Source organism: Mobula birostris, chromosome 1 (assembly GCF_030028105.1).
Source record: "Mobula birostris isolate sMobBir1 chromosome 1, sMobBir1.hap1, whole genome shotgun sequence".
Lineage (NCBI taxonomy): Eukaryota > Metazoa > Chordata > Chondrichthyes > Myliobatiformes > Myliobatidae > Mobula > Mobula birostris.
In genome coordinates this window covers 28,088,628-28,116,548 of record NC_092370.1, presented here as the reverse complement: position 1 = coordinate 28,116,548, position 27,921 = coordinate 28,088,628, and the positions used below count along the sequence as shown (strand labels likewise).

General features: G+C 41.6%; 1 protein-coding gene across 2 annotated transcripts in view; it reads right to left on the bottom strand.

Annotated features, from left to right (window-relative positions):
* LOC140194717 (adenosine deaminase-like) overlaps window positions 1-27,921 on the bottom strand; it is a 90,067-nt gene that overhangs the window by 13,278 nt on the left and 48,868 nt on the right. Inside the window, exons 8-11 of one of the 2 annotated variants that reach the window (XM_072252010.1) lie at window positions 27,288-27,389; window positions 24,675-24,742; window positions 20,071-20,200; window positions 14,478-14,741 (exon numbers count right to left, since the gene is read on the bottom strand). In XM_072252010.1, coding sequence (XP_072108111.1) covers window positions 14,631-14,741; window positions 20,071-20,200; window positions 24,675-24,742; window positions 27,288-27,389 — 411 coding nt within the window. In that variant the 3' untranslated portion in view covers window positions 14,478-14,630. Of the gene's footprint in view, window positions 1-14,477; window positions 14,742-20,070; window positions 20,201-24,674; window positions 24,743-27,287; window positions 27,390-27,921 lie in introns of those variants that run through there. The other variant, XM_072252086.1, reaches the window with a different exon arrangement.

Below are 27,921 nucleotides of genomic sequence, written 5' to 3'. Positions count from 1 at the left end.
TTCCTAACACACCTCCAAAAAAGAAAGATGCCCATTAATCAATGTATTTGTGAATGGAAGTTAGTGAACTGGATCTAATGAGCAGTTGAAAAGGAGGTCCGTCAATTATTTCATGAACATTAATGGACTTAGCTCCATGTCATGCTATAGAGTATGTGATGAATCTACTACACCCTGAAATGAAACGAATGTGCCAGAAAAAGAGTGAAAAAAGAAAATTAGAGCCAAGGAGCAGATTGTGTTGAACTGTTGGTCTCAAATAAACAATCTTGATCAGCCAGGAGACGTGAGAGAATGGAATGATGGAATCTGGAGCAGACAACATACTGGAGGATCTCAGTAGGTCAGGCGGCATCTGCAAAGGAAATGAGTAGCTGATCTTTTGAGTCAAGCCCATTCATCTGGGCTGACAGCAGAGGACGGATAACAAGTGTAAAGAGTTGATGGGAGGAGTGGGGCAAGAGTTGGAAAGCGATAGGTAGCTCCAGGTGAGGAAGTATCCATTGGGAGATGTAATCAAATGGGGAGGAAAGGTAGAGATAGTTGCAAGGGCTGGAAGGTGAAAGGTGGAGGTAGCAACAGAATCTGATACTTTGGCATTTTCTACTGCCAGGAGGAGCATTACCTTTATATTCCACTGAGTAGTCTGACACCCAATAGCATGGATATTGAGATTTCCTATTTTAGTTAACCGTCCTTTCTTTTTCACCCTTCCTCCCAACCATTTTATCCCTCTTCCCCTCCAGCTGATCCTCCAGTCCTTCCAGGTTTGCTTCCTCAACCCTCAATCTCCCCCTTCACCCATCTTTGTCTTCTTCCCCTTCTTGACTCCATCCACCCACATCAACTCAAGTTTCCCTCTCACCCACCTCCCCGTATAGTTCCAACTGTTGTTCACCTCCCCCCCAGTGATTCTCATTCTCACCTTTACTTACTGAAATCCATCACTGGTCACAATGCTTCTCCTGTTTATTGTACTCTGACAGGTGTATCCTTTCTGCCTCCATTCATTACCTGCAATAGACTTCCAACCCCACTCCCACTCTCCTCCCCACCTGGCACTACCTGCTTGGCATCTTGTACCTCACCTCAGACCACCAATTAACCATAATCCAGACTCAGGTTCATTTATTTATCAGATGTGCACCGAAACAAACAGTGAACTGCGTTGTTTGTTTTAACAGCCAACACAACCTAAGGATCTGCTGGGGGTGGCTCGGAAGTTGACGCGGATAGACTTTTTTCCATTGAGAGTGGGGGAGATTCAAACAACAGGACATGAGTTGAGAGTTAAAGGGCAAAAGTTTAGGGGTAACATGAGGGGGAACTTCTTTACTCAGAGAGTGGTAGCTGCGTGGAACGAGCTTCCAGCAGAAGTGGTTGAGGCAGGTTCGATATTGTCATTTGAAGTTAAATTGGATAGATATATGGACAGGAAAGGAATATATGGGCTGAGTGCAGGTCGGTGAGACTAGGTGAGAGTAAGAGTTCGGCACGGACTAGAAGGGCCGAGATGGCTTGTTTCTGTGCTGTAATTGTTATATGGTTATAAGTGTCACCACACATTCCGGGAGAAACATGACCTGCCCACAATGTTCAGCAGAGCAACACAAGCAGCAACAACATCAATAAAACGGCAGCTCTAGAGACCATAAGACATAGGATTAAACCATTTATCCCACTGACTCTGCTCTAATATTTGACCATGGCCGATTTATTTTCTCTCTCAACCCCATTCTCCTGCCTTCTCCCTGTAACCCTTAGCATTCTAACTAATCAACAGCCTATTGGATTGGAATCCTTTTCTGCTGTTCCTCTTGTCCTCTTTATACTGGTCATCTTGTCTCTCCCCTCACGGCCCTGATTTAGGTTGACAGTCTCTTTCCTCTGCCACTTGTCCTTGTGGCCGAGATTGCAGATGATATGAAGATAGGAGGAGCGGCAGGCAGTGTTGAGGAAGCAGGGAGTTTACAGAAGGACCTAGACAGATGAGGAGAATGAACAAAAAAGTGGCAGATGGGATGTAGTGTTGGGAAGTGTATGTTCAAGCACTTCGGTAGAAGGAATGAAGGTGTAGACTTTTTTCTAAATGAAGAGGAAGTTCAGGTAACAGAGTGCAAAAGGACTTGGGAGTCTTCAGACAGGATTCCCCAAATGTTAAATTGCTGGCTGTGTTGGCGGTGAGGAAGGCAAATGCCATGTTAGCATTCATTTTAAGAGGACTAGAATATAAAAGCAAGGATAATGGTAAGGCATTGGTTAGATGGCACTTGGAGTTTTGTGAGCAATCTTGGGCCCCTTATCTAAGAAAAGGTGTATGGCATTGGAGAAGTTCCAGAAGAGTTTCACAAGTATGAGGAGATTTTGATGGTTCTAGACCTGATGAAGGGTCTTGGTCCGAAATGTCAAATGCTTACTCTTTTCCATGGATGTTGCCTGCCCTGTGGAATTCCTCCAGCATCTTGTGTGTGTTCCTTTGGATTTCCAGCATCTGCAGATTTTCTCATGTTTGTGGGTTTTTTCCCCCAGAAACTGAATTTGGACCCATTTTGACATATCCACTATAAAAACAATCTGTGTAACTTGGGTCGACTTACCAAGTTATAACATATCTCTCCAGGCTAATAGTTGAAGTCACCCAGATCTTCAGAGCACATTTTGATTGCTGCAACAGCTGCCTTTTGTTTACCCAAGCTCTTTCACTTTGAAAAATTTGAAGTAACATGAAAAATGGCCTCTCATTTCCAGGCCACATTTGCAGCTTGATACATAATTCTTGATATGTGCAGGAGCCTGCAAACGACTACACAATACAGAGGGGAGGATTTAACGATTTAAATTCATTAATTTTTTTGCCATAATCATCAGGAGGGCTCCGCATGATCACTGTGGCTACCACCGCATTGCTTTCGAGCTGGCTTTTGAACTGAACAGTTAACAGCAGTTACTGCCTGTGATCTGACTCACTCTGCGGGCACTGGAGAGCTTCACTTAATGTCCTCCATGATTCCCCTAATTGCCAAGTGATGTGGTTATTAGCTTTTGCTAAGGCATTAACTGCTCATGGACCCTGCGGAAAATCATTAGTCACAGGCAGCCAATCAGGAAAGGCTCCTTTTATTCCCACTCTTTTCCTCCTGCCAATCAACAAAACTCTCACCAGCTTCTGAGTGAAAAAGTTCCCTCTCATGTTGCCCTTAAACATTTCACCTTTCACTCTTAACGTATGACCTCTCACTGTAGTTTCACTCTACCTCAGTGGAAAAAGCCTGTTTGCATTTACCCCTCAGTTTTGTACACCTCTGTCAAATTTCCCCACAATCTTCTACATTGTAGGGAATAGAGTCCTAACCTGTTCAAACTTTCCCTATAACTCAAGTCCTCAAGTCCCATCAACTTCACGATTGTTGATACAGTGACAAACAACAACAGACCCGGCATTGGTCACTGCAGCACACCACTAGTCACAGGCAGAGAGGCAACTATCTATTACCACTCTCTGGCTTCTCTCATGAAGCTAATGTCTAATACATTTTAGCACCTCACCTTGAATGCCGTGCAACTGAACTTTCTTGACCAACCTCCCATGCGGGACCTTGTCAAATGCCTTGCTAAACTCTATGTAGATAACTTCCACTAACTTGCCTTCATCAACTTTCCTGGTAACTTCCTTGAAAAACTCTAAGATTGGTTAGACATGACCTACCATGCACTATCCCTAGCCAGTCCCTGTCTATCCAAATACATATATATCCAGTCGCTTAGAATACCCTCCAATAACTTTCCCTCTACTGATGTCAGCCTCAGTGGCCTATAATTTTCTGCGTTATTCTTAGAGCCTTTCATAAACAATGGAGCAACATTAGCTACCCTCCAATCATCCGGCACTTCACCTATGGCTAAGGATGTTTTAAATCACTGCTTGGGCCCCCACCATTTCTGCAGTCGTCTCCAACAGGGTCTGAGGGAACACCTTGCTAGGCCATTCTAACTTGCCTCAAGACAGCAAACACTGCCTCCTCTGTAATCCATATAACGTCCATGACCTCACTGTTGCACTGCCTCCCATCCATAAACTCTGTGGCTGTCATCCATGCAAAAAGAAATCCATTTAAGATCTCCCCCATCTCTTGGGTCCATGCATAGACAGTTGATAAGAATATGAGGAGAATAACTAGGATTAAGGTAGGATCAGTGCAAATGGTCAGAATGGACCTAGTACCTGGAAGTGTCTCCCTCCATATGGTATCTCTGTATGACATCACGGGACATTAATTGTGAAATTGCATTTACAATGGCTGGATCTTGCATATGTAACAAATAGACAATGCTCAGCAATAATAAGAACTTCTAAAGTTCTAGCAAATGCATTTAATGATGGATTCTACCTCAGACTCTGAAAATGAATTAATTTCAATGATCTTTAATGAAACAATATTAAACATAGTTCAGAAAAATATGACTTTGTTCCAAATACATCTTTCAAAATGTTTCACATTTATTAAAATAATGAATCAACAGAGATATAGTACATATTAATCAACATTACATCATAATCAGATAATAAATGTCATATTATTTGATTTTCATATTGTGCTATATGCTGTTGACTGATGAGCAGAGCTCCATATCCTAACATGAATTATCTTCTAGCAGTTTAATAATCACAGAGGTTAATAATCACCAAGACCCTGCCTATCCTAACAGATACCATCAGTAGAATCAACCATTGCAGAGGCTCAGAAGATCACCAACCTAAATTAGCCTTGTTTAGGCCAAGGAAAAGAATATCAAACACAAACTCAAGGCACAGAGCAACAAAATACTTCATTGTTGGATATTTAACAGTCAGATCCTCAACATCAAACTAAATAGTTTCTCTGGAGAGGGTCCCTAAATCTTTGATTCTTGTCCCTTCATTCAACTGTTTTTGGACAAAAGTCCTGAAGCCCACAGAGAGTATAACTGGCTTCTTCTAGTGCAGGAAATAGCATTTGAGTGCTGAGTTTTCTCAAAAAAAAACCAAAAATCCCTTTTGAAGCAGCAAATAGTGCTTCCTCCTGTTGCGCCAAAGCAGTGCTCTCTGCAAATCAAACACAGGCAAGGAAATGGCTTGGGAATTATCCCAGGCACAGGAAGTCACATGCATTTTATCTGGAATTTCAAAAGTAACACACTGGAGCCTACTCAATGCAAGCTCTCCCTAAGAGCTCCACTTCACAAGAAATGAAAGAGGATGCTCTATCTAAGTGCACCTATCAATCATTCCTACAAGGCCCATGTATTTCACTAATGGAAGCAAGTCTTAGAGTACCATTACATTACTTAGTCTCTATTCTCCCAGTATAATACACTAGCTGTATTCAAATAATTCTTTAAAAGGAAACCAAATGCAACACTTTTCTTTGTATTAGCTTTTGAAAATATTAATGTAAACTACATGTGGTGCAACTTGCAAAAATTACCAGTTCAAGATATTAACAGAAAATGCTGGAAAATTGGAGTTTGGTGTAACCTACATTCAGCAGCTCTGAGCTTCCAACTACCTGTCACTTGTATTTATCCAGCCTAACCTCTTCGTATTTGCCCTGCTAGAGTATTCCAGTGAAGCTGAATGTAAAATTATCTTTTGTTTTACTCATGATGCAGGTTTCAGAATCACTATTTTGTTCAAATGACACGAAGAGCCAGCATTTCCTATCTGGTTCATCTGCTTTCTTTCCCATTAGGTGCTACCTAATCAGCTATTTTTACAACTCTGCATTTCAGATTTCCACAATAACTATGTTCAGCATCTCAAAATTAGTATATTTTGTTTCTTTTCTTCTACTGCTCTGATTTACCTCCCTGTACTCATTCTCCTCCAGGCGGATTTGCTTTGATTAACAGGAATTCTACCATATAACCTACAGTATAATATAGGACCACTTTATGTTGTACTAATACATCGTATTGAGCATGCACTATTAGGCACGTATGGATCTATATATACGTGTGTTCAGTTCAGTTTAGTTAGTAAAGAACCCTGTTGATTTAGCTCCCGTCTCCAGGGTTTTTCTTAATGATACTGTTGTGTAGACCCAGCCACATACACAACAAATTGGCGACGAGGTTAATGAACCTACATCGTATCGGAACAATGCGTTATAAGTGATAACGACACTCGGAATAAGACAGCAAGGTACGAGCCAAGGAGCCGGAGAAGGAGGAAACAGGAGACACAGTCAGAGCCACAACATGTCCAGCCGAGTTCACAGCCGGTGCTGACCTCAGGCTGAGGGTCTGCCTGCTCCAGAAGGGAGATTTTAAAAAAAAGGAGTGACACACACATCTAGCCAGAATACGCTTGTGATGCCAGCAAAAAAAAAGGTTACATGAGTCAAAAAGAAAACAAGGGACCCGGGCTAAATTAACAAGGGACCCAGGCTAAATTAACATAACAAGAATGAATTAACATAACAAGGATGGCGTTAATTGGAACCATTACAGCATTTGTTAATGGCATTGAAGACCAGACAACTTATATTGAAAGAATAGTTATATTGTGATGCTAACAATATTAATGAAGAAAGCCAGCATCTTACTTAGTGTAATGGGTGTAAAAACATGTGGCCTGCTATGGAACTTGTTAACCCCTGAAAAGCCAACTGACAAAACATTCAAGCAAATAGTAGACACTCTCCAACAGCATTTAAACCCAAACCACTGGTCATTGCTGAAAGATTTAAATTCCATAAATGGAATCAGAGCATAAATGAAAGCATTTCTGAATGTTGTGCTGAATTGCGCAAATTATCAGAACATTGTCAATTTGGAGCTGGTCTATCAGACGCATTGAGGGACAGATTAGTGTGTGGCAAGAACTGTGAAACCACACAGAAGAAGCGCCTGTGTGAAAAAGATCTTACATACGAGAAAGTGCTAAACATCTCAACAGACAATAGGTGCAGGAGTAGGCCATTCGGCCCTTCAAGCCAGCACTGCCATTCACTGTGATCATGCTGATCATCCACTATCAGTATCCAGTTCCTGCCTTTTCCCCATAACCTTGGATTCCGCTATCTTTAAGAGCTTTATCCATCTCTTTTTTGAAAGCATCCAGCGACTTCAGAAGCATTCCATATATCCACCACTCTCTGGGTGAAAAAGTTTTTCCTCAACTCCGTTCTAAATGGCCTACCCTTAATTCTTAAACTGTGGCCTCAGGTTCTGGACTCACCCATCAGCAGGAACATGCTTCCTGCCTGCAGCGTGTCCAATCCCTTAATAATCTTATATGTTTCAATAAGATCCCCTCTCAGCCTTCTAAATTCCAGAGTATACAAGCCCAGACGCTCCAATCTTTCGACATATGACAGTCCCGCCATCCTGGGAATTAATCTTGTGAACCTACGCTGCACTCCCTCAATAGCAAGAATGTCCTTCCTCAAATTTGGAGACCACTTTATTTCTTATACTCCGTGCATTCATATATAATACTTTTAATTCATTACTCCCCTCACCTCCCATATCAATTCCTATTTCACTTGGCCATACTGTACGATCCCTTCTTGAGCTTTCTGCTCTGTTGATTCTGCCGTTAATATCATTAGAAATAGCCGCACGAGGTGCTTCCGAGATACAACAAAAATCTCTGGAATATGCCACAAATAAACTGTCACTGAACATAAATGAAGGAAAGAAATGTTACCGTTGCGGGAACAGGTCACATGACCCTGATGATTGTCGGTTTAAAGATAAAGAATGCAGAAGCTGTGGCAAACAGGGCCACACTGGCAGAGTATGCAAAGCTAGTAAACAGCAGAAAAAGGACAAAATATAGAGAAACAAGAAACCCCAGAAAGGAAAATACAACAATGTGCACAAAATGAAAGAAAACAATTGCTGATGAAAACTACTCAGACAAAAGTGAATTGTCTTGTCTGCAACTTCATAGCGTGAAAGACACAGATGATCGAAGAGTAACATGGATCACTCCTGTTACGTGCCAGCAGCAATAGATCACAAATTGAGCCATGTTTCAATGTTAAAACCACTAACTTTATTAGTATCTACACAAAATATAGAAAGTTAAACGAAGTAAACAGAAGTTGACAGTGTTATGCGTGCGTGTGTGTGTGTGTGTGTGTGTGTGTGTGTGTGTGTGTGTGTGTCTCCCAAACAATCAAGCTTAGGAACAGTTCTTAAAGTCTTAAGATTCAGATGGCAAAGTAGAAAAGATCCAGTAATCCACAGAATAAATGATGAGAGAGATTTGTAAATCCACGTTAAAATGTAGAGAGAAGGCAATTACAAAGAATTCCACAGATTTCACACTGGGTAAACGAGGTAAAAGTCGCCGAAAATCTTACCCGTCGAGTCGTTCCTAAATTCATGTAGAATATCACAAGGTGACAGTCACAGAATATCCCTTCTTCCAAGTGGAATCCAGGTAAGGGTTAACAAAAGTGGTTCCACAGGATACTCCAACAAAATCCACATATGGACCATTCGAAGAGACAGTCACACATTCAATGTGCATGGCATGCCATTGAACAACCCAATCCTTTGGGCATGGGAAAGTATCAGACTTTACCCATTTTCCAGCAAACTGCTGCCACTCTTTCTCTCTCCTTCCTCTTATTCTTCGGAAGGTCCCAGCAGTCTGTCGCAGCTTGTTATATTTATGTCATAGTCCCGCCTCATCCAAGCATTTTTAAAGTGACACCCACAGTATGAAACAGTGGTCACGTAACACTCCACAATTGGCAGGCCTGAGACTGAAAATGGAGTTGGACACAGGCTCAGCTTTAACAGTAATCTCTGTACACGACTACAATCGACTGTTTTCTCACATACCTCTGAAACGAACTAAACTACTGCTAAAGACTTACACAGGACAGAAAGTGCATCCCAAAGGTAAAATTAAAGTGACAGTGACCTACGGAGACAAAACACAGCAGCTGAACCTCTATGTACTGAAAAATGGAAGACCACCGTTGCTGGGACGTGAATGGCTCAGGAAAATCCAGTTGGATTGGCACACCATCAAGGCACTAGATGTATCAGCAAAGGCGGGCAGCAAAGCTACATCTGAGAGACTGTCACAAGTACTTGCTGACTCTGAAGAAGTGTTCATGAAAGGAATAGGAACACTTCAGGGCAAGAATGCAAAGATTGAGATCGAGGAAAATGCATGTCCAAAATTTTCCAAAGCCAGACCAGTCCCATATGCAATCCATCCAACAGTAGAGGCAGAGCTGAAAAATCTGGAGCAGACTGGGGTCCTATCCTCCCACATCATGAAGACCCTGGAGAGACTTGTTCTGGAGCTATTCCGGCCTATGGTCAGGCTACACTTAGATCCCCTCCAGTTCGCCTACCAGCCCCGACTAGGAGTTGAGGATGCCATTGTCTACCTGCTGAACTGTGTCTACGCCCACCTGGACAAGCCAGCGAGCACTGTGAGGGTCATGTTTTTTTGACTTCTCCAGTGCATTCAACACCATTCGCCCTGCTCTGCTGGGGGAGAAGCTGACAGCAATGCAGGTGGATGCTTCCCTGGTATCGTGGATTCTTGATTACCTGACTGGCAGACCACAGTACGTGTGCTTGCAACATTGTGTGTCTGACAGAGTGATCAGCAGCACTGGGGCTCCATAGGGGACTATCTTGTCTCCCTTTCTCTTCACCATCTACACCTCAGACTTCAACTACTGCACAGAGTCTTGTCATCTTCAGAAGTTTTCGGATGACTCTGCCACAGTTGGATGCATCAGCAAGGGAGATGAGGTTGAGTACAGGGCTATGGTAGGAAACTTTGTCACATGGTGTGAGCAGAATTATCTGCAGCTTAATGTGAAAAAGACTAAGGAGCTGGTGGTAGACCTGAGGACAGCTAAGGTACTGGTGACCCCTGTTTCCATCCAGGGGGTCAGTGTGGACATGGTGGAGGATTACAAATACCTGGGGATACGAATTGACAATAAACTGGACTGGTCTAAGAACACTGAGGCTGTCTACAAGAAGGGTCAGAGCCATCTCTATTTCCTGAGGAGACTGAGGTCCTTTATCATCTGCCGGACGATGCTGAGGATGTTCTACGAGTCTGTGGTGGCCAGTGCTATCATGTTTGCTGTTGTGTGCTGGGGCAGCAGGCTCAGGGTAGCAGACACCAACAGGATCAACAAACTCATTCGTAAGTCCAGTGACGTTGTGGGGATGGAACTGGACTCTCTCACGGTGGTGTCTGAAAAGAGGATGCTGTCTAAGTTGCATGCCATCTTGGTCAATGTCTCCCATCCACTACATAATGTACTGATTGGACACGGGAGTACATTCAGCCAGAGACTCATTCCTCTGAGATGCAGCACAGAGCGTCATAGGAAGTCATTCCTGCCTGTGGCCATCAAACTTTACAACTCCTCCCTTGGAGGGTCAGACACCCTAAGCCGATAGGCTGGTTCTGGACTTATTTCATAATTTACTGGCATAATTTACATATTACTATTTAACTATTTATTACTATTTTCTATTATTATTCTATTACTATTTATTATTTTTATGACTATTACTATTTCTATTAATATTTATTATTTATGGTGCAACTGTAACGAATACCAATTTCCCCCGGGATCAATAAAGTATGACTATGACTATGACTATCAAAGGTGGATTGGAGTGAACGGGCCACGTCTATTGTTCCAACAATGAAGAAAACCTCCAGCACAAAACCAGGAAAATCAAGCAAGGTGCACATATGTGGCGACTTTAAAGTGACTGTTAAACCAGTTCTCCGCACAGTACAGTATCCTCTACCCCGTATTGAGGACATTTTTGCTCCCGTGTCAGGAGGGGAACATTTCATAATAATTGATTTGACCCAGGCTTACCTCCAAATGGAAATCAAGGAAGTATCCAAGAAATACCTGACAATAAATACACGCAAAGGACTCTACCAGTACAACAGGTTGGTGTTTGGGATAGCATCAGTGCCTGCAATCTGCCAAAGAGCAATGGACCAGGTCCTGCAGGGGATTCCAGGGACTCAGTGTTACCTGGATGACATCATTGCCACCGGCAAGGATGACAATGAACATCTTTCTACCTTCCTGTGTCCTAAAACAAGTGCTCACCAGGTTAGGAGAATATGGGCTCAGAGCTAATCGACAGAAATGTGAGTTTTTCAAAAAGGAAATCTCATACTGTGGGCATATGATCAACAAGGATGGTTTACACACGTCTCAAGACAAGATAGAAGCGGTGCTTAAGGCACCACCACCTAAAAATGTGTCTCAGCTGAGAGCATATCTTGGTCTAGTGAACTACTACCACAAGTTCTTGCCTAACTGATCCACAGTCCTACACCCACTAAATGCACTATTACAGACAGGAACACAATTGAGGTGGACTGAGAGCTGTGAGAAAGCGTTTCAAGAAACTAAAAGACTCATAACTTCAGAAGGGGTCCTCACGCACTTTGACCACTCCTTACCAATCCGACTAGCTTGTGATGCCTCGCCCCATGGGATAGGAGCTGTGTTATCGCACACGTTTCCAGATGGCTCCAAAAGACCAATAGCCTTTGCCTCAAGAACACTAACTTCAGCTGAACGCAACTACGCACAGATTGACAGAGAGGCCCTAAGCCTCATGTGGGGAGTCAAGAAATTCAGTCACTACCTGTATGGACAAAAGTTTACTCTGTTGACTGACCATCAGCCTCTTGTATCAATCTTCAACCCAAGGAAAGCTGTTCCAGTGATGACATCACAAAGGCTACAGCGATGGTCCCTTTTCTTAGGAGGTCACAGATACGACATCAAACACAAAGGCACCAAGCAACAGTTGGTTTGTCACGTTTACCACTGACCACTTCCGAGGTAACTAGGCAAATGGATTCAGCAGAGGTCTTTCACACAACAATAGTTGAACAATTACCAGTGACAAACAGCCTTATTGAAAGGGAAACATGCAATGACCCTACGTTGTCAAAAGTGTGTGACATCACAGTAAAGGGATGGCTAGCGCAGGATAACACACTGCTTCCAGCCTTCTCAGCGAGGAAGGAGCAGTTGTCAGTGTGTCAGGGAACACTAATGTGTGGCTCACGAGTTGTGATTCCTCCCAAGCTACGCACCAGAGTGCTGGAGGAACTGCACGAGGGGCACCTGGGTATCGTGAAAATGAAAAGTCTTGCCTATGCCTATGTGTGGTTGCCAGGAAACGATAAACAGATTGAGAACTTGACCAAGAACTGCTCTGGATGTCAAAAGATCTAGAACACACCACCACAAGCCCCCCTCCATCTATGGGAGTGGCCCTCATCACCATGGCAACAAGTGCACATCGACTTTGCTGGACCATTCATGGACTCTTTTCTTTTTAAATCGCCGTCAATGCACATTCCAAGTGGCCAGAGGTCATCAAAATGGAGACAACCACATCAGTAAAGACCATTACAGTTCTGAGGACCATGTTCGCCGGGAATAGCATACCAGAACAAATCTGCACGGACAATGGACGACAATTTGTCTCTGAAGAATTCCAAAATTTTATGAAGAACAAAGGAATCAAGCACTTTACATCTGCCCCTTACCATCCATCCACAAATGGCTTGGCAGAAAGATTTGTACAGACATTCAAGAAAGCCATCAAGGCAATGGACCGCGAAAATCGACCACTGCAACACAAGATAGACAACTTCCTCCTTGCCTATCGTAATGCAGTACACGCAACCACTAATCAGACTCCAGCGATGATGTTTCTGAACAGGCACCTGAGGTCCCACATGGATCCCCTCAAACCAGATGTACGGCATGATGTGGAAAACAGACAGTTCAAATACTTGAATTACCAGAGTCTACCAATCAACTGTTGAACGTGTTGAACTGTTGAATCAACGTGTTGAATTACCAACCAACACAGAGCTTCAGTGTGGGACAGTCAGTTCTTGCATGTGATTACTGGACTGAAAAGTGGCAGCCGGCTACAATTTCCGCCATAGGCAGACCACAGATGTATAGAGTACAGGTGGGAAAGAACATATGGAGACGTCATGTGGACCAAATCCTGGATACTCAGGTGGAAAAACACAACTACACCTTGCCCTGACTCCCTGGACATAGAAACAAACACTCCTGATGTGACCACATCAGCCTCCTCCACAGATAAGCCCATCATCAGTGCTGAGAACCCACCTGATGTACCTGTGGAGACTCATTCCCCAAAGCAAATGTCTCAGGGCAGATGTTACCCAGAGAGGCAGAGAAGACACCCCCCCCCCGAGACCTGAGTTATAATGATTATGATTATTATTACTACATTACTTGATTATAATTTGATATTATTAAGTTACTAAGTAAACAACTTTTAAGTGTAGTATGTTAAGGGTACACATATTTGTTTAGCGTAGTGCCCCCAGTAAAAAACAGTTGATATTCTATTAAAATAAAAGGGGAGGAGTGTACCATCTAACCTACTGTATAATATAGGACTACTTTATGTTGTACTAATACATCGTATTGAGCATGCGCTATTAGGCGCGTATTGATCTGTACGCATGTGTTCAGTTTGGTTTTAGTTAGTAAAGAACACTGTTGATTTAGCTCCTGTCTCCAGCGTTTTTATTAATGATATTGTTGTGTAAACTGGCCACATATACAACAGGAATTTATCAATTCCTTAATATAGCATTTGTGTGATCCATTTGATCTTGATGCTGACATTCCTTTTGTTCCGTCCCCCCTCTCCCTGTCCGCAACTTCAAGCAGAGTAACGCACACCAAGTGCTGGAGGAACTCAGCAGGTCAGGCAGCAAGAGCAACTGTTTATTCCTTTCCACAGATGCTGCTTAGCCTGTTGAGTCCCTCCAGCATTTTGTGCGTGTTACTCTTGAGTGTGCAACTTGAAGCATTTTTGTTTACTACTGTTCCAGCTCTGCAGAAAGGACGTTGACACAAAATATCAGTTGTTTCTTCCTCCACAGATGCTGCCTAACCTGCTGAGTATTTCCAGCATTTCCTGTATTATTTCAAATTTCTAACATTTACCAATTTTTCTCAAGGTATTGTTTTAGCTTTTGTGAATTTCAAGATATTAATCATATCTGGCCAATCTATTTAAACAGGGTTTAATGATAAAATAACATTACATTAAACCTGCAGGCAAATCATGAGATTAATGGTACCTTGTAATTAACAGTCACTAAGTCTAAGTTTTCAGAAACTTTGGCATTACTGCAAGTCTTTTATCTGGCATCCTGAGATTGATGCATTAATGAAAGCCGTGGGAAGCATTCACATGACCGTTCTCCACTCCTCAATGAACAAAGAACGGGCTTCATTTAATCCAAACTAACATTCACATTAAATTAATATAACATATTCTAACTACAGGAATCTGACATTTTTGATACCTTACTTACCATCAATTGAAAAGTTCACAATTTTAGGCACATAAATCATCCTGCCTATGTCTTTTAGTTATTTATGCATCATTGTTTAATATTACATAAAAAAGGGAGTTGGTATCAATCATTTCAAATGTATTATCATTTGGCAATGGAGAATACTTTGAAGAGTGAAGCAAGTCCTGATTAGAGTCAGTACTATCTGTTGCCTTTTAATTCTGAATAATATCTCTAATAAACTTTAGGCATAACATGCTTTTTGTTTTTCCATTCCATATGCCTCATACAGTTGATGAAGGAGTTCTTCCTTCTCCTTTGATTGGAGGAAGCTAGAGCAAGCAGTGTTAATGTTCTGTAAAATAAAATGACATGAAATCTTCTTGCCACATAATGGTATTTTGGTATAACATCACCTCAATTTTTTTCAATAGTTTTGTTTATTCTGAAAATGCTTTCTTTCTGACTTCCATAGTTGTGTGTCTATTCTTCTTTAAATGCTTCACAGGTTAAAGACAAGACAAATTCCATTTTTAAAACCTTACTCTTACCTGGGACTCGGGGAGTGTTTTTTTTTTGGAGCAGGTATCATGCTGCATTGCTCAGCATTCATTTTCTGCTCCACTGCTCAACTTAAAAAAAAATCATTGCATTACAAACACCTGAAATTACAGCTTAATTCCAGTGCATTGGGCACCAATGGGTTATCTGATTAATCAGTACATTTTTTAATGACTAGCAAATGAAAATGAAGAATGATAACGGAAACAAGGAGAATTCATTAAATTAGACAAAGAAATATTATAGAAAGGAAATGATAGATACGATCGAGAGAAAAGTAGTAGAAAATAAAGATGGGCTTTTGTCAACTTCAAATTTTTATATACATTGGGAATAATTTACGCTTTCAGAAAAGGCCTTTGCCAGTACAAACTGGCTGAACAAAATTTTGGAAATGGCTGATACTTTTGCTCTCTGATTCCAGATCAATAATTCTCTTGGAAATCCTCTCATTTATGACAGTGAGCATTGTGAAACTCACTGTTAGTTTGGCAGGAAATTGTGTTAGGATTGACACTGTCAAAATCAAGGCTAATAATAACTGTTGTGGTGGACTGAATAGTGGGAAAGTAGATTCTGAAGCTTGAAAAGAACCAGCTGCAAAATTAATTGGAAACCTTTGTCAAAAATAGACCTACAGATGAAAAATAGGATGCATTTAATTGATGGTGAAGGGTCTCAGCCTGAAACATCAACTCTTTATTCCCATCTATTGATGCTGCCTGATCTGCTGAGCTTCTCCAGTATATTGTGTGTATTGCTCTAGATTTGTATCTATGCATTTCTGTCTATCACACAGAATGAGGACACAAAAAACAAACAAGATATATACCACACCAAAAAATTGAAAAAAACAGACTGGTAAGACTGAAATCAATGAGCATCAGTGGGGAAATATTCCATTGTCTGGAGTCATAAAGATGGTTATGGTTTTTACATGTCCATTCGTCCAGTCATAAAACATCAATATAGGAATGTCACAGGACATTATCCCTGGCCCAATAAGCAGCTTCATCATGACATTTCTTCTGTCATAAGATCTGAAATGGAGATGTATGCTGGTGAAGAAGTATGCTGGACTTTGTCCATCAAAGTCGTAGCTCAGACATAGTTGTTTTTAAGATTCATAGGGATGGTTTTGGGACCACTTACAAGCAGAATGCTGAAGCTTTATGGAATTATGCTTTATGAAAACAGCTTCAACAACAATCAAGAAGTTCAGCATTGTGTAGAACACAGCACTCATCTCGATTTGCACCCTATCCACCAACATGCACAAAATGCTGGAGGAATGGGTGGCATGGTGGCATAGTGGTTGGCAGAATGGTTTACAGTCCCAGCAACCTGGATTCAATTCTTGCCACTGCCTGTAAGGATCTTCTACGTTCTCCCTTTGTCTGTGGGGGTTTCCTCCAGGTGCTCTGGCTTCCTCCCACAGTCCAAAGACATACCAGTTGATAGGTTAATTGGTCATTGTAAATTGCCCTGGAACTAAATCGGAGAATTGTTGCGTGACGCAGCTCGAAGGGCCAGAAAGGCCTATTCTGTGCTGTATCACAATAAATACATTCTTAAAGCACATTCAGCAGGTCAGAAAGCATCTATGGAGGGGAATAGACAGCTGACATTTTGGGCCAAGACTCTTCATCAGGTTGATGTCTGAAACATTGACTGTTTATTCCCCTCCATAGACGCTGTCTGACTTGCTGAGTTCCTCCAGCATTATGTGTGTGTGGTTCAAGATTTCCAGCATCTGCAGAATTTCTTGTGTTGATGACCCTACCTATCAACCTGAATGTTCATTCTCAATGTCATGTGTTGCATCTTCAGAATGCACTGCAGTTACAAGTCAAGGGTATTCTGACAGCACCCTTTAAGCTGCATACTATTCTAATTTGGAAAGATATCACTAACCTACCCTGCAGTATACCTTTACCAGAAGGACTGTTGTGCTTTAAGAAGCACATGATCACCTTCCAGGAGTCTTTTGGGATTGGCAATAAATGCTGCCCTTAGTAAAGTCACCCAGACCTGATGAAGTGAACAAAAAATCTTCTCAGCCTGAGAAAACAAGATTGTAGAGAAAATTAGTTTATCGAGCAAGCTGGGAGAAATGTGAGAAAAACAGGGAGACAATTCATAAGACATAGGAGCAGAATTAGATCATTAAGCCCAGCAAGTCTGCTCCCCCATTTGATCACGGCTGATTGATTATCGCTCTCAATCCATTCGCCTATCTTCTCCCCAAAATCTTTGATGTCCTGACTGACCAAGAGCCTATCAACCTTTGCTTTAACTATGCCCAATGACTTGGCCTCCACAGCCATCTGTGGCAATGAATTCCACAGATTTACCACCCACTGGCCAAAGAAATTCTACTGAGGGCAGAAAGAGAGATTAAAAAAAAGAACTTTAATAAACAGTCAATTCATACAAGAAATAAAATGGATAAGACAATATCATTTAATCAGTATTATCTTACTTTGAATACCTCAGTTTTTTCAGCTCTCTCAGTTAAACTGTTTATAGTACAGAATCCCATACAGTTGTACATTAATTTCCTCATTGACATAATAACCTTTACCTGAGGGACTACTCAATGTCAGTGGTTGCAACCTATACTTATATTCCTACAGTTGTCAAATCTTTCTGTATCACTACTTCACCCTTGACATAATTTCCCTCAACCCCACTGATGATCATTCCTTTGACCTCATTCACTCATGAAAGCTCTCATCTCCCTCATCTTGCTTATCACCTCCATCATCTGAATGCAATCTAACTATCCTGGTAAAGAAAGTCTTATCTAACTTCATCAATAATCTACTCTTACACACAGTCAAACATCACCACAGCATTTCTGTAAAATTTTAATTCCTGGAATTCATTAATCTATGATAAAAAGAGGTTAATAAAGTATTTGCAATAAGGAGATCATAAGAAGGAAATAAATACCAGCGGATTCTTGGACCAGATAACAAGCGTGGATCTTAAAATCTTTAAGGTAAAATTAGTGATGCTTGTGATGGTTAGTGCTCCATTAAGTACAAGATAAACATCCAAGGTGTTGGGGTTGAGGACTGGAGAGAACGAATGCATCCCAATGATCAGCAACTACAGCAATTACAGATCAATTCAGTCAGCAGAGAGAGGAATACGTTTTAAGACATCCTAAATTACGCCATTAGTGGAGACTTAATGATTGCAAGTATCAAAGGAAGCAGCCAGCATGTAAAATTGCTTCACTGGGATGCATGGTGAGGGCAAGTAAACTGTCGAACAGGATAATTCAGGCAGTTTACTGCGTAAAACAGGGCCAAACGAGTTTATGGTGCTTCATACGTGTGACTAACCAGCTCACATTCACAATCATGAATTGCACTCTGGCTACTGTGTAAATGAATGAGTGATTATCAGTAACAATTGTCAAATTAAATGCTTCTGTTTTTTTTCATTGGAATCACCTGAATTTTGTTCCATATGAACCATTTGATTATAAATGTAAGTCTTATATAATATCATTCCAATGGTTCATTCATTGTGAAATATTACAATCTCTAATTTCACTAGTGTAAAGTGTTAAATGAAAGAACTTGTGTAGTGAATTTCCTCAGCTGGCCATTAATACTCTCGATAAGTCACACAAACAGCAGCCAACCTGAAGTCCCCAAGTAAATATTTGAAGTGCTGCCATATTTGAAAACAATATTTCCCCTGTTTAATATTGTAATTACAGTATATGACCAGTGCAAAGCGTATAGCAAGTAATTTGGATTAGTGAAGTCAAGATTCTTCACATTCCTCACTGACTTAGTACTTAGTGCATAGACGTCAAGCAGGGGTTAATCGTCAAAGTCCTGTACAAACTTTTATGATCTGTAGTTTTCTAGCTGCTTCCAACATTTGCTGCAATTTGTATTAAAGTGGCACCTTTAACACAGAGAAGTGCCCATGAGATAAATGCATTATCAAACAAAAAGACACTGAGCCATAAAAGGAGTAGTTTAAGCAGATAAACAAAACTTAGTCAAAGTGGTAGGTTCCAACGAACAAAAGGGAAGAAAGTTGGAGAAGTTTACCATATGCAATGAATTTGAGATCTTAACATCAAAATCACAGTTGTTCAAATGTGCCCTGGGATAACCAAGGGGAGAAATATAAAGGCATCGATAAGGGATCCAGCAGTAGAGGGTTAGGCAGTGTTAGAAAATGCAAGGAGCTAAAAGCCCAAAATCATAGGCTGGCATTGACTTGTACTCCAAACCCCTTCTCATAAAATTCCAGTAATGCAATGCTTGGCTCAGTCTCAGATACTTGACAAGAAGATGTTTAGAGAACAGAGTCGACGGCAGAGACTGCAAACAAAGGTCACATTTCTCCCCAACGTTCCAATGGAGGCAACGTCTGCTCATTCAGTGTTGTGCATCAAACAATGGCAGGATACAAAAGTCTGAAGATACTGGAAATTGGAGAAACAGATAAGACTGCTGAAGTGTTTAGCAGCATCTCTGGGGGAGGGGGGAATTGTCAATGGTTAGGGTGAAACTCTGCTTTAGAACAGGATTGGTGTAGGGTTCCAACCCAAACAATGGCAAGTATCTTCAGTATCGGAGCAGAAAACTGATACTGGGCAAGCATGATAAGCCTTTGGTCTTTGGCACTACACAAGTTTGCAGCAGCGGGTTTAATACCAAAGTAGTAATTGGCTGCATCATTAAACTTAGTTAATTATCAAAGTAGCCATTGGCTGCATCATAAAACTCCAAAGTGTTTAGAGCCATAATACTTTGGACAACATTGCCAAGGATCAGCGTGTAGATAAGTAATAGGAAAAGAAAGAACGCAACCTTTAAGAGATAAATGCACAGGCCTCCTTTACAAAGTAATGATCTGATGAAAGAGAACAATGTTGTGTTCTAGACGCCCGAGGCTGGCTGCTGTGGTGGCCGAGTACTAAATGGTAGATCATCAGTACTGCAACAACTGTTAAAATGTAGTGGCAGTAGAGTGTCTGGTGTTATTGGCTGAACAGTTCAATCAATAAAGGTTTCACTGAAACCGTAAGCAGGTAACATAATAAACTTATATCGAATGGTAAATAAGAGACATTTCTTTCTACTTACCATTGTCATGAATTCTGCTTCTGAAAAGTTCATGTACTCTGCTGCTATGATATAATCAGTGTGAATTGTTGAATTGAAGACTAAGGGGTCATCTGTATTGAGTGAAAAATTTGCTTTATCTTTTTCGAATCTGTAAAATAAATGCAACAATGTAAGTTAAAAGATTATGACCATTTTATCACACATTGTCTCAAAGGTAACTTATTAATAAAATACAGCCATTTGGTTGCATTGAAGAATATAATAGAAGAGTTTATAACAGGCGCTCACACGACTTGAGGCCTAGTCTGCACTACATCCAAGGCCACACAGCTCCTCTGCTTTTGGTCTCTCCAATGAACCAGAGAATTGCACTTGCAGTATTCTACATTACCAATGTCCAACATTTGGGTCTTGTGATCACAAGAAAAATATCCAAGACAATCACTCGCTGCGTTTGTTAGACTGCACACCACCTTTGGGCACCGACTCCAGTATCTCCCTGTAGCAGGCGTCAACACAGTCTGCACCAGGTCTATCTCCACCACAATCGAGCAATTCGCTGATGGGGTAGACCTCAGTTCTTGATGTTCTTGATAACCAGCAGTGTCTTGTTTTTTGTAAAAAAAAACATAAAGGACGAACAACTGCACATTTGGTTGGACCCAGAGTAGCTGCTGCAATCAAGCAGTATTTCTGTTTTGAGGCATGAATTGGAGATAGATGCCTTCTGGCAGCTTCTCAGAAATCTTGCACGTTACCATACACTGATCTTTTTGTGGTTGGATGTTGATAGAATGGAAGTCCAAATACCCCTGACTCATCCTTGGGTGCCCCTTTCGTCACAGCTTTGCAATTTGTGACAACTATTTACAAATTCTAGTTAGGCTGCCTCCGGGGTACTGTACGCAGTTTAATTTTCCCCATTATAGGAAGGATTTGAGGCTTTAGAGAGGGTGCCAGGAGAGATTTACCAGGATGCTGTCTGGATTCAAGAGCATGTGCTCTAATGTGTTGGATGCAACTGCTTAATTCTAGATAAGACTGTTTAATTGCTATTTTCCTTGCAGTTTAACAATTAATTACCTGCTTGTATTTTAAATACATGTAATGGTTTACTATGTGGGCATGTGGCCAAGTGGTTAAGGCATTTGAAACATAGAAACATAGAAAATAGGTGCAGGAGTAGGCCATTTGGCCCTTCGAGCCTGCACCGCCATTTATTATGATCATGGCTGATCATCCAACTCAGATCCCTGCACCAGCCTTCCCTCCATACCCCCTGATCCCCGTAGCCACAAGGGCCATATCTAACTCCCTCTTAAATATAGCCAATGAACTGGCCTCAACTGTTTCCTGTGGCAGAGAATTCCACAGATTCACCACTCTCTGTGTGAAGAAGTTTTTCCTAATCTCAGTCCTAAAAGGCTTCCACCTTATCCTCAAACTGTGACCCCTCGTTCTGGACTTCCCCAACATCGGGAACAATCTTCCTGCATCTAGCTTGTCCAATCCCTTTAGGATTTTATACGTTTCAATCAGATCCCCCCTCAATCTTCTAAATTCCAACGAGTACAAGCCTAGTTCATCCAGTCTTTCTTCATGTGAAAGTCCTGCCATCCCAGGAATCAATCTGGTGAACCTTCTTTGTACTCCCTCTATGGCAAGGATGTCTTTCCTCAGATTAGGGGACCAAAACTGCACACAATACTCCAGGTGTGGTCTCACCAAGGCCTTGTACAACTGCAGTATTAACTCCCTGCTCCTGTACGCGAATCCTCTCGCTATAAATGCCAGCATACCATTCGCCTTTTCCACCGCCTGCTGTACCTGCATGCCCACTTTCAATGACTGGTGTATAATGACACCCAGGTCTCGTTGCACCTCCCCTTTTCCTAATCGCCCACCATTCAGATAATAATCTGTTTTCCTATTTTTGCCACCAAAGTGGATAACCTCACATTTATCCACATTAAATTGCATCTGCCATGAATTTGCCCACTCACCTAACCTATCCAAGTCACCCTGCATCCTCTTAGCATCCTCCTCACAGCTAACACTGCCGCCCAGCTTCGTGTCATCCGCAAACTTGGAGATGCTGCATTTAATTTCCTCATCCAAGTCATTAATATATATTGTAAACAACTGGGGTCCCAGCACTGAGCCTTGCGGTACCCCACTAGTCACTGCCTGCCATTCTGAAAAGGTCCCGTTTATTCCCACTCTTTGCTTCCTGTCTGCTAACCAATTCTCTATCCACATCAATACCTTACCCCCAATACCGTGTGCTTTAAGTTTGCACACTAATCTCCTGTGTGGGACCTTGTCAAAAGCCTTTTGAAAATCCAAATATACCACATCCACTGGTTCTCCCCTATCCACTCTACTAGTTACATCCTCAAAAAATTCTATGAGATTCGTCAGACATGATTTTCCTTTCACAAATCCATGCTGACTTTGTCCGATGATTTCACCGCTTTCCAAATGTGCTGTTATCACATCTTTGATAACTGACTCCAGCAGTTTCCCCACCACCGACGTTAGGCTAACCGGTCTATAATTCCCTGGTTTCTCTCTCCCTCCTTTTTTAAAAAGTGGGGTTACATTAGCCACCCTCCAATCCTCAGAAACTAGTCCAGAATCTAACGAGTTTTGAAAAATTATCACTAATGCATCCACTATTTCTTGGGCTACTTCCTTAAGCACTCTGGGATGCAGACCATCTGGCCCTGGGGATTTATCTGCCTTTAATCCCTTCAATTTACCCAACACCACTTCCCTACTAACATGTATTTCGCTCAGTTCCTCCATCTCACTGGACCCTCTGTCCCCTACTATTTCTGGAAGATTATTTATGTCCTCCTTAGTGAAGACAGAACCAAAGTAATTATTCAATTGGTCTGCCATGTCCTTGCTCCCCATAATCAATTCACCTGTTTCTGTCTGTAGGGGACCTACATTTGTCTTTACCAGTCTTTTCCTTTTCCTTTTGACTAGTGATCTGAAGGTCGTGAGTTCAATCCCCAGCCGAGGTAGCGTGTTGTGTCCTTGAGCAAGGCACTTAACCACACATTGCTCTGTGACGACACTGGTGCCAAGCTGTATCGGCCCTTGCCCTTCTCTTGGACAACATTGGTGGCGTGGAGAGGGGAGACCCATAGCATGGGCAACTGCCGGTCTTCCATACAACCTTGCCCAGGCCTGCGCCCTGGAGAGTGAAGACTTTCCAGGTGCAGATCCATGGTCTCGCAAGACTAACGGATGCCTTAATGGTTTACTATGCTTCCCAGTGGTCAATATATGCATATGCAGTTATTCAGTGTGCTCCCCTAAAGGTTATACCAGTATGATTCTAGAAGTTTCTCTTGATACTGCATTAGTTGACTCTTATCTACAAATTTGAATGGAATTTTTCTTAACTATAGGTATAAAAGTACCTGACCATAATGTAGCACCATTTTAGTCTCTTAGCTATGAATTGTATAACACAATTCATTCTGTGCTGTATCTGTTAAACATTAAATGTATAACCTTACATAGGTCATTAGTCTACAGGTGTCTATGGGACAGTTCGGTGTTTGACCTGATCACATGATACAGACCTGGTTAACCTCCTGAAGCTCCCCCATTATGACAGGATTCCAATCCTGAGCAGTGTTCATAATCTGAACATTTCATAAATTGGAAATGATCATAAACTCTGCGTGGGTGAGGATTATGGAAACAGCTGTGACAGGAGAGTGAGCAGGTGCAGGAAGAGTAGTCTCCAGCCACCCTCACTCACTCAGTGGAGTCTGCACCCCCACACAACATCCACTTCATGTGCACTCGATCTGGGCCTTTCAATATTTGATAGGTTTCAATGCCCTGTTCCCACCCAACAGAAGATGCCTGCAGCCCTGCAGCAGCTGGCAAATCCAGCCCGACTCACCCTGGTCGTCTTCCAAGTTCTCATTCGTGTGCCTGGGGTGTCTATAATTCAAGTGTTCGTAACCAGAGGAGGACCTGTACTCTGTTTCTCTGGCTTCACTGATTCCAAAGGCCCTGAAAATGTACTTTTGCACTGTTTGTCAGTCTTCGTTAATGTATAGATTTTCATAAATTCTATCACATTTCTTTTATGAGAAAAGAGTAAATAAATATTCCACAGATGGCTGTGGCCAAGTCATATTTAAAGCAGATGTTGGTAGCTTCTTTGTTAATGAGGGCATCCTATGGGAAAAAGGCAACTGAATGGGTTTAAGAGGGAAAATAAATCAACCATGATGGAATGAAAGGACAGACTTGATGGGCCAAGTGGCCTTATTCTGCTCGTATGTCTTATGGTGTTATGGTCTTGATTCATGAAGTTAATCAGGGCTGCATCAAGTGTAACATAAACGAAATGCTGGAGGAATTCAGGTTGCATCTATGGAAAGGAATAAAGAGTCGACCTTTTGGGCCAAAAACCCTGGATGAAATGATTTGGTCAAAAACAGAAATGTCACACTGACTCATGCAACCTAGTAACACAAAAATAAACTCATTCATATCACTTGCAGAGGCAAGAAATTCTGTTCTTGCAATACTATTTAATATGATTGAAATGCTACATGTCAAATGAACTGGATGCAGAATAGACTTACGTAACAATTGGATGCTTTGTGTAGTCTGGATCACAAGCTCCTGTAAGAACACTTGAGTAGGGGCATGCCTTTTGATAAGAAATAAAAATATAAGCAGAAAAACATTCAAGAACAGCTACAATATTTATGTAATTATAATTTTGTAGTAGAGCTGTCAATCAATTAAAATAATCACAATTAAATGTGAGTTCTTTAAAAAGTAACTGAGTTAATTATTCGATTATCAAACCACAACAGGGTACTAATAGTTTTAAAGGATCCAAAGGAAAACGTGCCCATATAACTTCTAATGATTTAATTAGATTGTTTAGTGCCATTAGCGACGTCCCTGTCATCAAATTGCGCACATTTCTTGTCCTTTTATCACAGGAAGAAAATTATTATTCATGAAAATTAAATACACATAATGTGAGGAAATTCTAAGAGAAGTTTAAGCATTGCCATAAGACCGTAAGGTGTAAGAGCAGAGTTAGGCCATCCAATCCATCGAGTCTGCTCCAACATTCAATCATGACTACGCAAACACGAGGAAATCTGCAGATGCTGGAATTTCAAGCAACACACATAAAAGTTGCTGGTGAATGCAGCAGGTCAGGCAGCATCTATAGGAAGAGGTACAGTCGACGTTTCGGGCCAAGACCCTTCGTCAGGACTAACTGAAGGAAGAGCTAGTAAGAGGTTTGAAAGTGGGAGGGGGAGGGGGATATCCAAAATGATAGGAGAAGACAGGAGGGGGGAGGGATGGAGCCAAGAGCTGGGCAGTTGATTGGCAAAAGGGATATGAGAGGATCATGGGACAGGAGGCCTAGGGAGAAAGAAAGGGGGAGGGGGGAAGCCCAGAGGATGGGCAATAACAGATGGGGTACGAGGGGGAGGTGGGGCATTAGCAGAAGTTAGAGAAGTCAATGTTCATGCCACCAGGTTGGAGGCTACCCAGACTGAATATAAGGAGTGTTCACCGGCAACGAATTCCATAGATTCACCACCTTCTGGCTGCAGAAATTGCTTCTCGTCTCAGTTTTAAAAGGGTATCCCTTTACTGAGGCTGAGCCTAGAATCCAGTTGCTATCAAAAAGTACAGGCCATACCCAGGTTAAAAACACACAACTTATGGTCAGTCCCTACGTAACAATGAGTGCCCAAAATATTAATAAATTCAAATGTTCAATATACATACTTATGTTCACTCCAGTAAACAGTAGAAGTAAATCTCTCTCTCTCTCTTTACTTTCCTCCCTCCTTCACTTTTAAGTAATTGTTCTTTCTTACCAATCCTATATGCTTTTTATGCCATTCATTTCAGTACTGATCGTGTGGATAGCCAGAGGCTTTTTCCCAGGGATGAAATGGCTAACACGAGGGGACAGAGTTTTAAGGTGCTTGGAAGTAAGTACAAGGGGGATGTCAGAAGTAATTTTTCCACACAGAGAGTGGTGGGTGTGTGGAATGCACTGCTGGCGAAGATGGTAGAGGTGGAGACAATAGGGTCTTTTAAGAGACTCTTAGATAGGTACATGGATCTTAGAAAAATAGAGAACTATGCAGTAGGAAAATTCTAGACAGCTTCTAGAGTAGATTACACGGTCGGCATAATATTGTGGGCCAAAGAGCCTGTAATGTTCTGTAGATTTCTATGTTTCTATGTTTGCTGACAATATTGTGGACAATACTGACAAGATTGGTTGCCATATCAAATTATTTTAGTTTATTTTCCACTTCCACACAAAAATTGACTTACAGATACAAATAAAATCGTTACTAGGTGATGGCCTTTACAGGACTTTCTGAGGTTGATTAGACTGAAACTTCTCACATGGCCAGAGGTGGGATGGACTGAAGAAGGTCCAACAAAGTGTTCAAATAGAAGGGTCAGAGTTCAGAGTTAAGAAGGAATCTAAGATAAAGTATGACTCTGGGCCTTAATTGTAGTTGACACCTGAAAACATTGCTAGGCATCATCTTCTCCAATAGGCTGGTAAGATGGTTGGGGAATCTCACTGCTGCTGTAGCTGTCACCCTGGATCCAAGCCCAACTCCACCTCACAACTTGGGGAAGAGAAGGAGTAGGGGTATGGAGAAGCCACATTGCTACACTGCTGCTGGCAGACTGCCTTTCTCCAGATGCAATGAATCACGGTTGAAGCTGTGCATACACCACAAGAGTATTTGCACTACAAGCCTCTTGGGAATCCTGCCAATCAGAGCTCACTGCACATGGGCAGTCAGCTCCATCCACTCTTGGCAATCCTGGCCAGGCTGTATTGTTACAAATATGTTCCACATTGAATGCCTTGATTAAAAACATGACAGTATTTACTTGCATTTACTTTACAGTTCATCTTTTACACCATGATCAACGCAATTATTGAGTTGTAAAACACATTTAATTTGCATTTGGATCAATCCTGTTGGTGAATGCCAAATAACTAGCAGCTCTTTCCAGAAGCGTGTTTTAGAATCATAGTGTAGTTATACAGTACAGTCTACCGTGTTTAGCCTACCATGACTATACTGACTTTTGGCCATCTACATTAATCCCATTTGCTTGCATTAGGACTGTATGTTTCTATGCCATGTCTATTCAACCACCTGTCTGAATGTCTCGTTCCTTACCTCAATGTGGATTTGCTTGTGGAGTAGTTCCTTGTAGAGTAGGGGATCCTGGATGACTGAGTACCCATGGCCAATTCTTTCAGCCTTTAGAAGTTCCACAGCCTTTCAAAGAAACCATTTCAAGAAAAAGACATGTTACTCTTAAGAATACTTTCTACGGAATAGTGAATAGTACACTCAGAATTTGCAAGTCAGTCTGGAAACTCAATTATTCTTAGAAATCCTATCACACAATGCAATAATGTCTGCATCAAAGTTGTTTCATCACTCTCAAAATTTAACCAGCTATTTCTGGGCTTGAGCCACTCTGGTGCCTTGGTGTGATTATGCAGTAATGGAATGTAAACTTCAACATTCTAAGTTTACTAACTAAACTTCTATATTTCTACAGATAGACCATGGAGAGCATCTTGACTGGCTGTATCACCACTGGTATGGAGGCTCCAGTGCCGCGGATCAGAAAAAGCTGCAGACGCAGAGGGACTTGGACCAGCTGGAAAAATGGGCTGAAAAATGGCAGATGGAGTTTAATACAGACAAGTGTGAGGTATTGCACTTTGGAAGGACAAACCAACGTAGAACATACAGGGTAAATGGTAAGGCACTAAGGAACGCAGTAGAACAGAGGGATCTT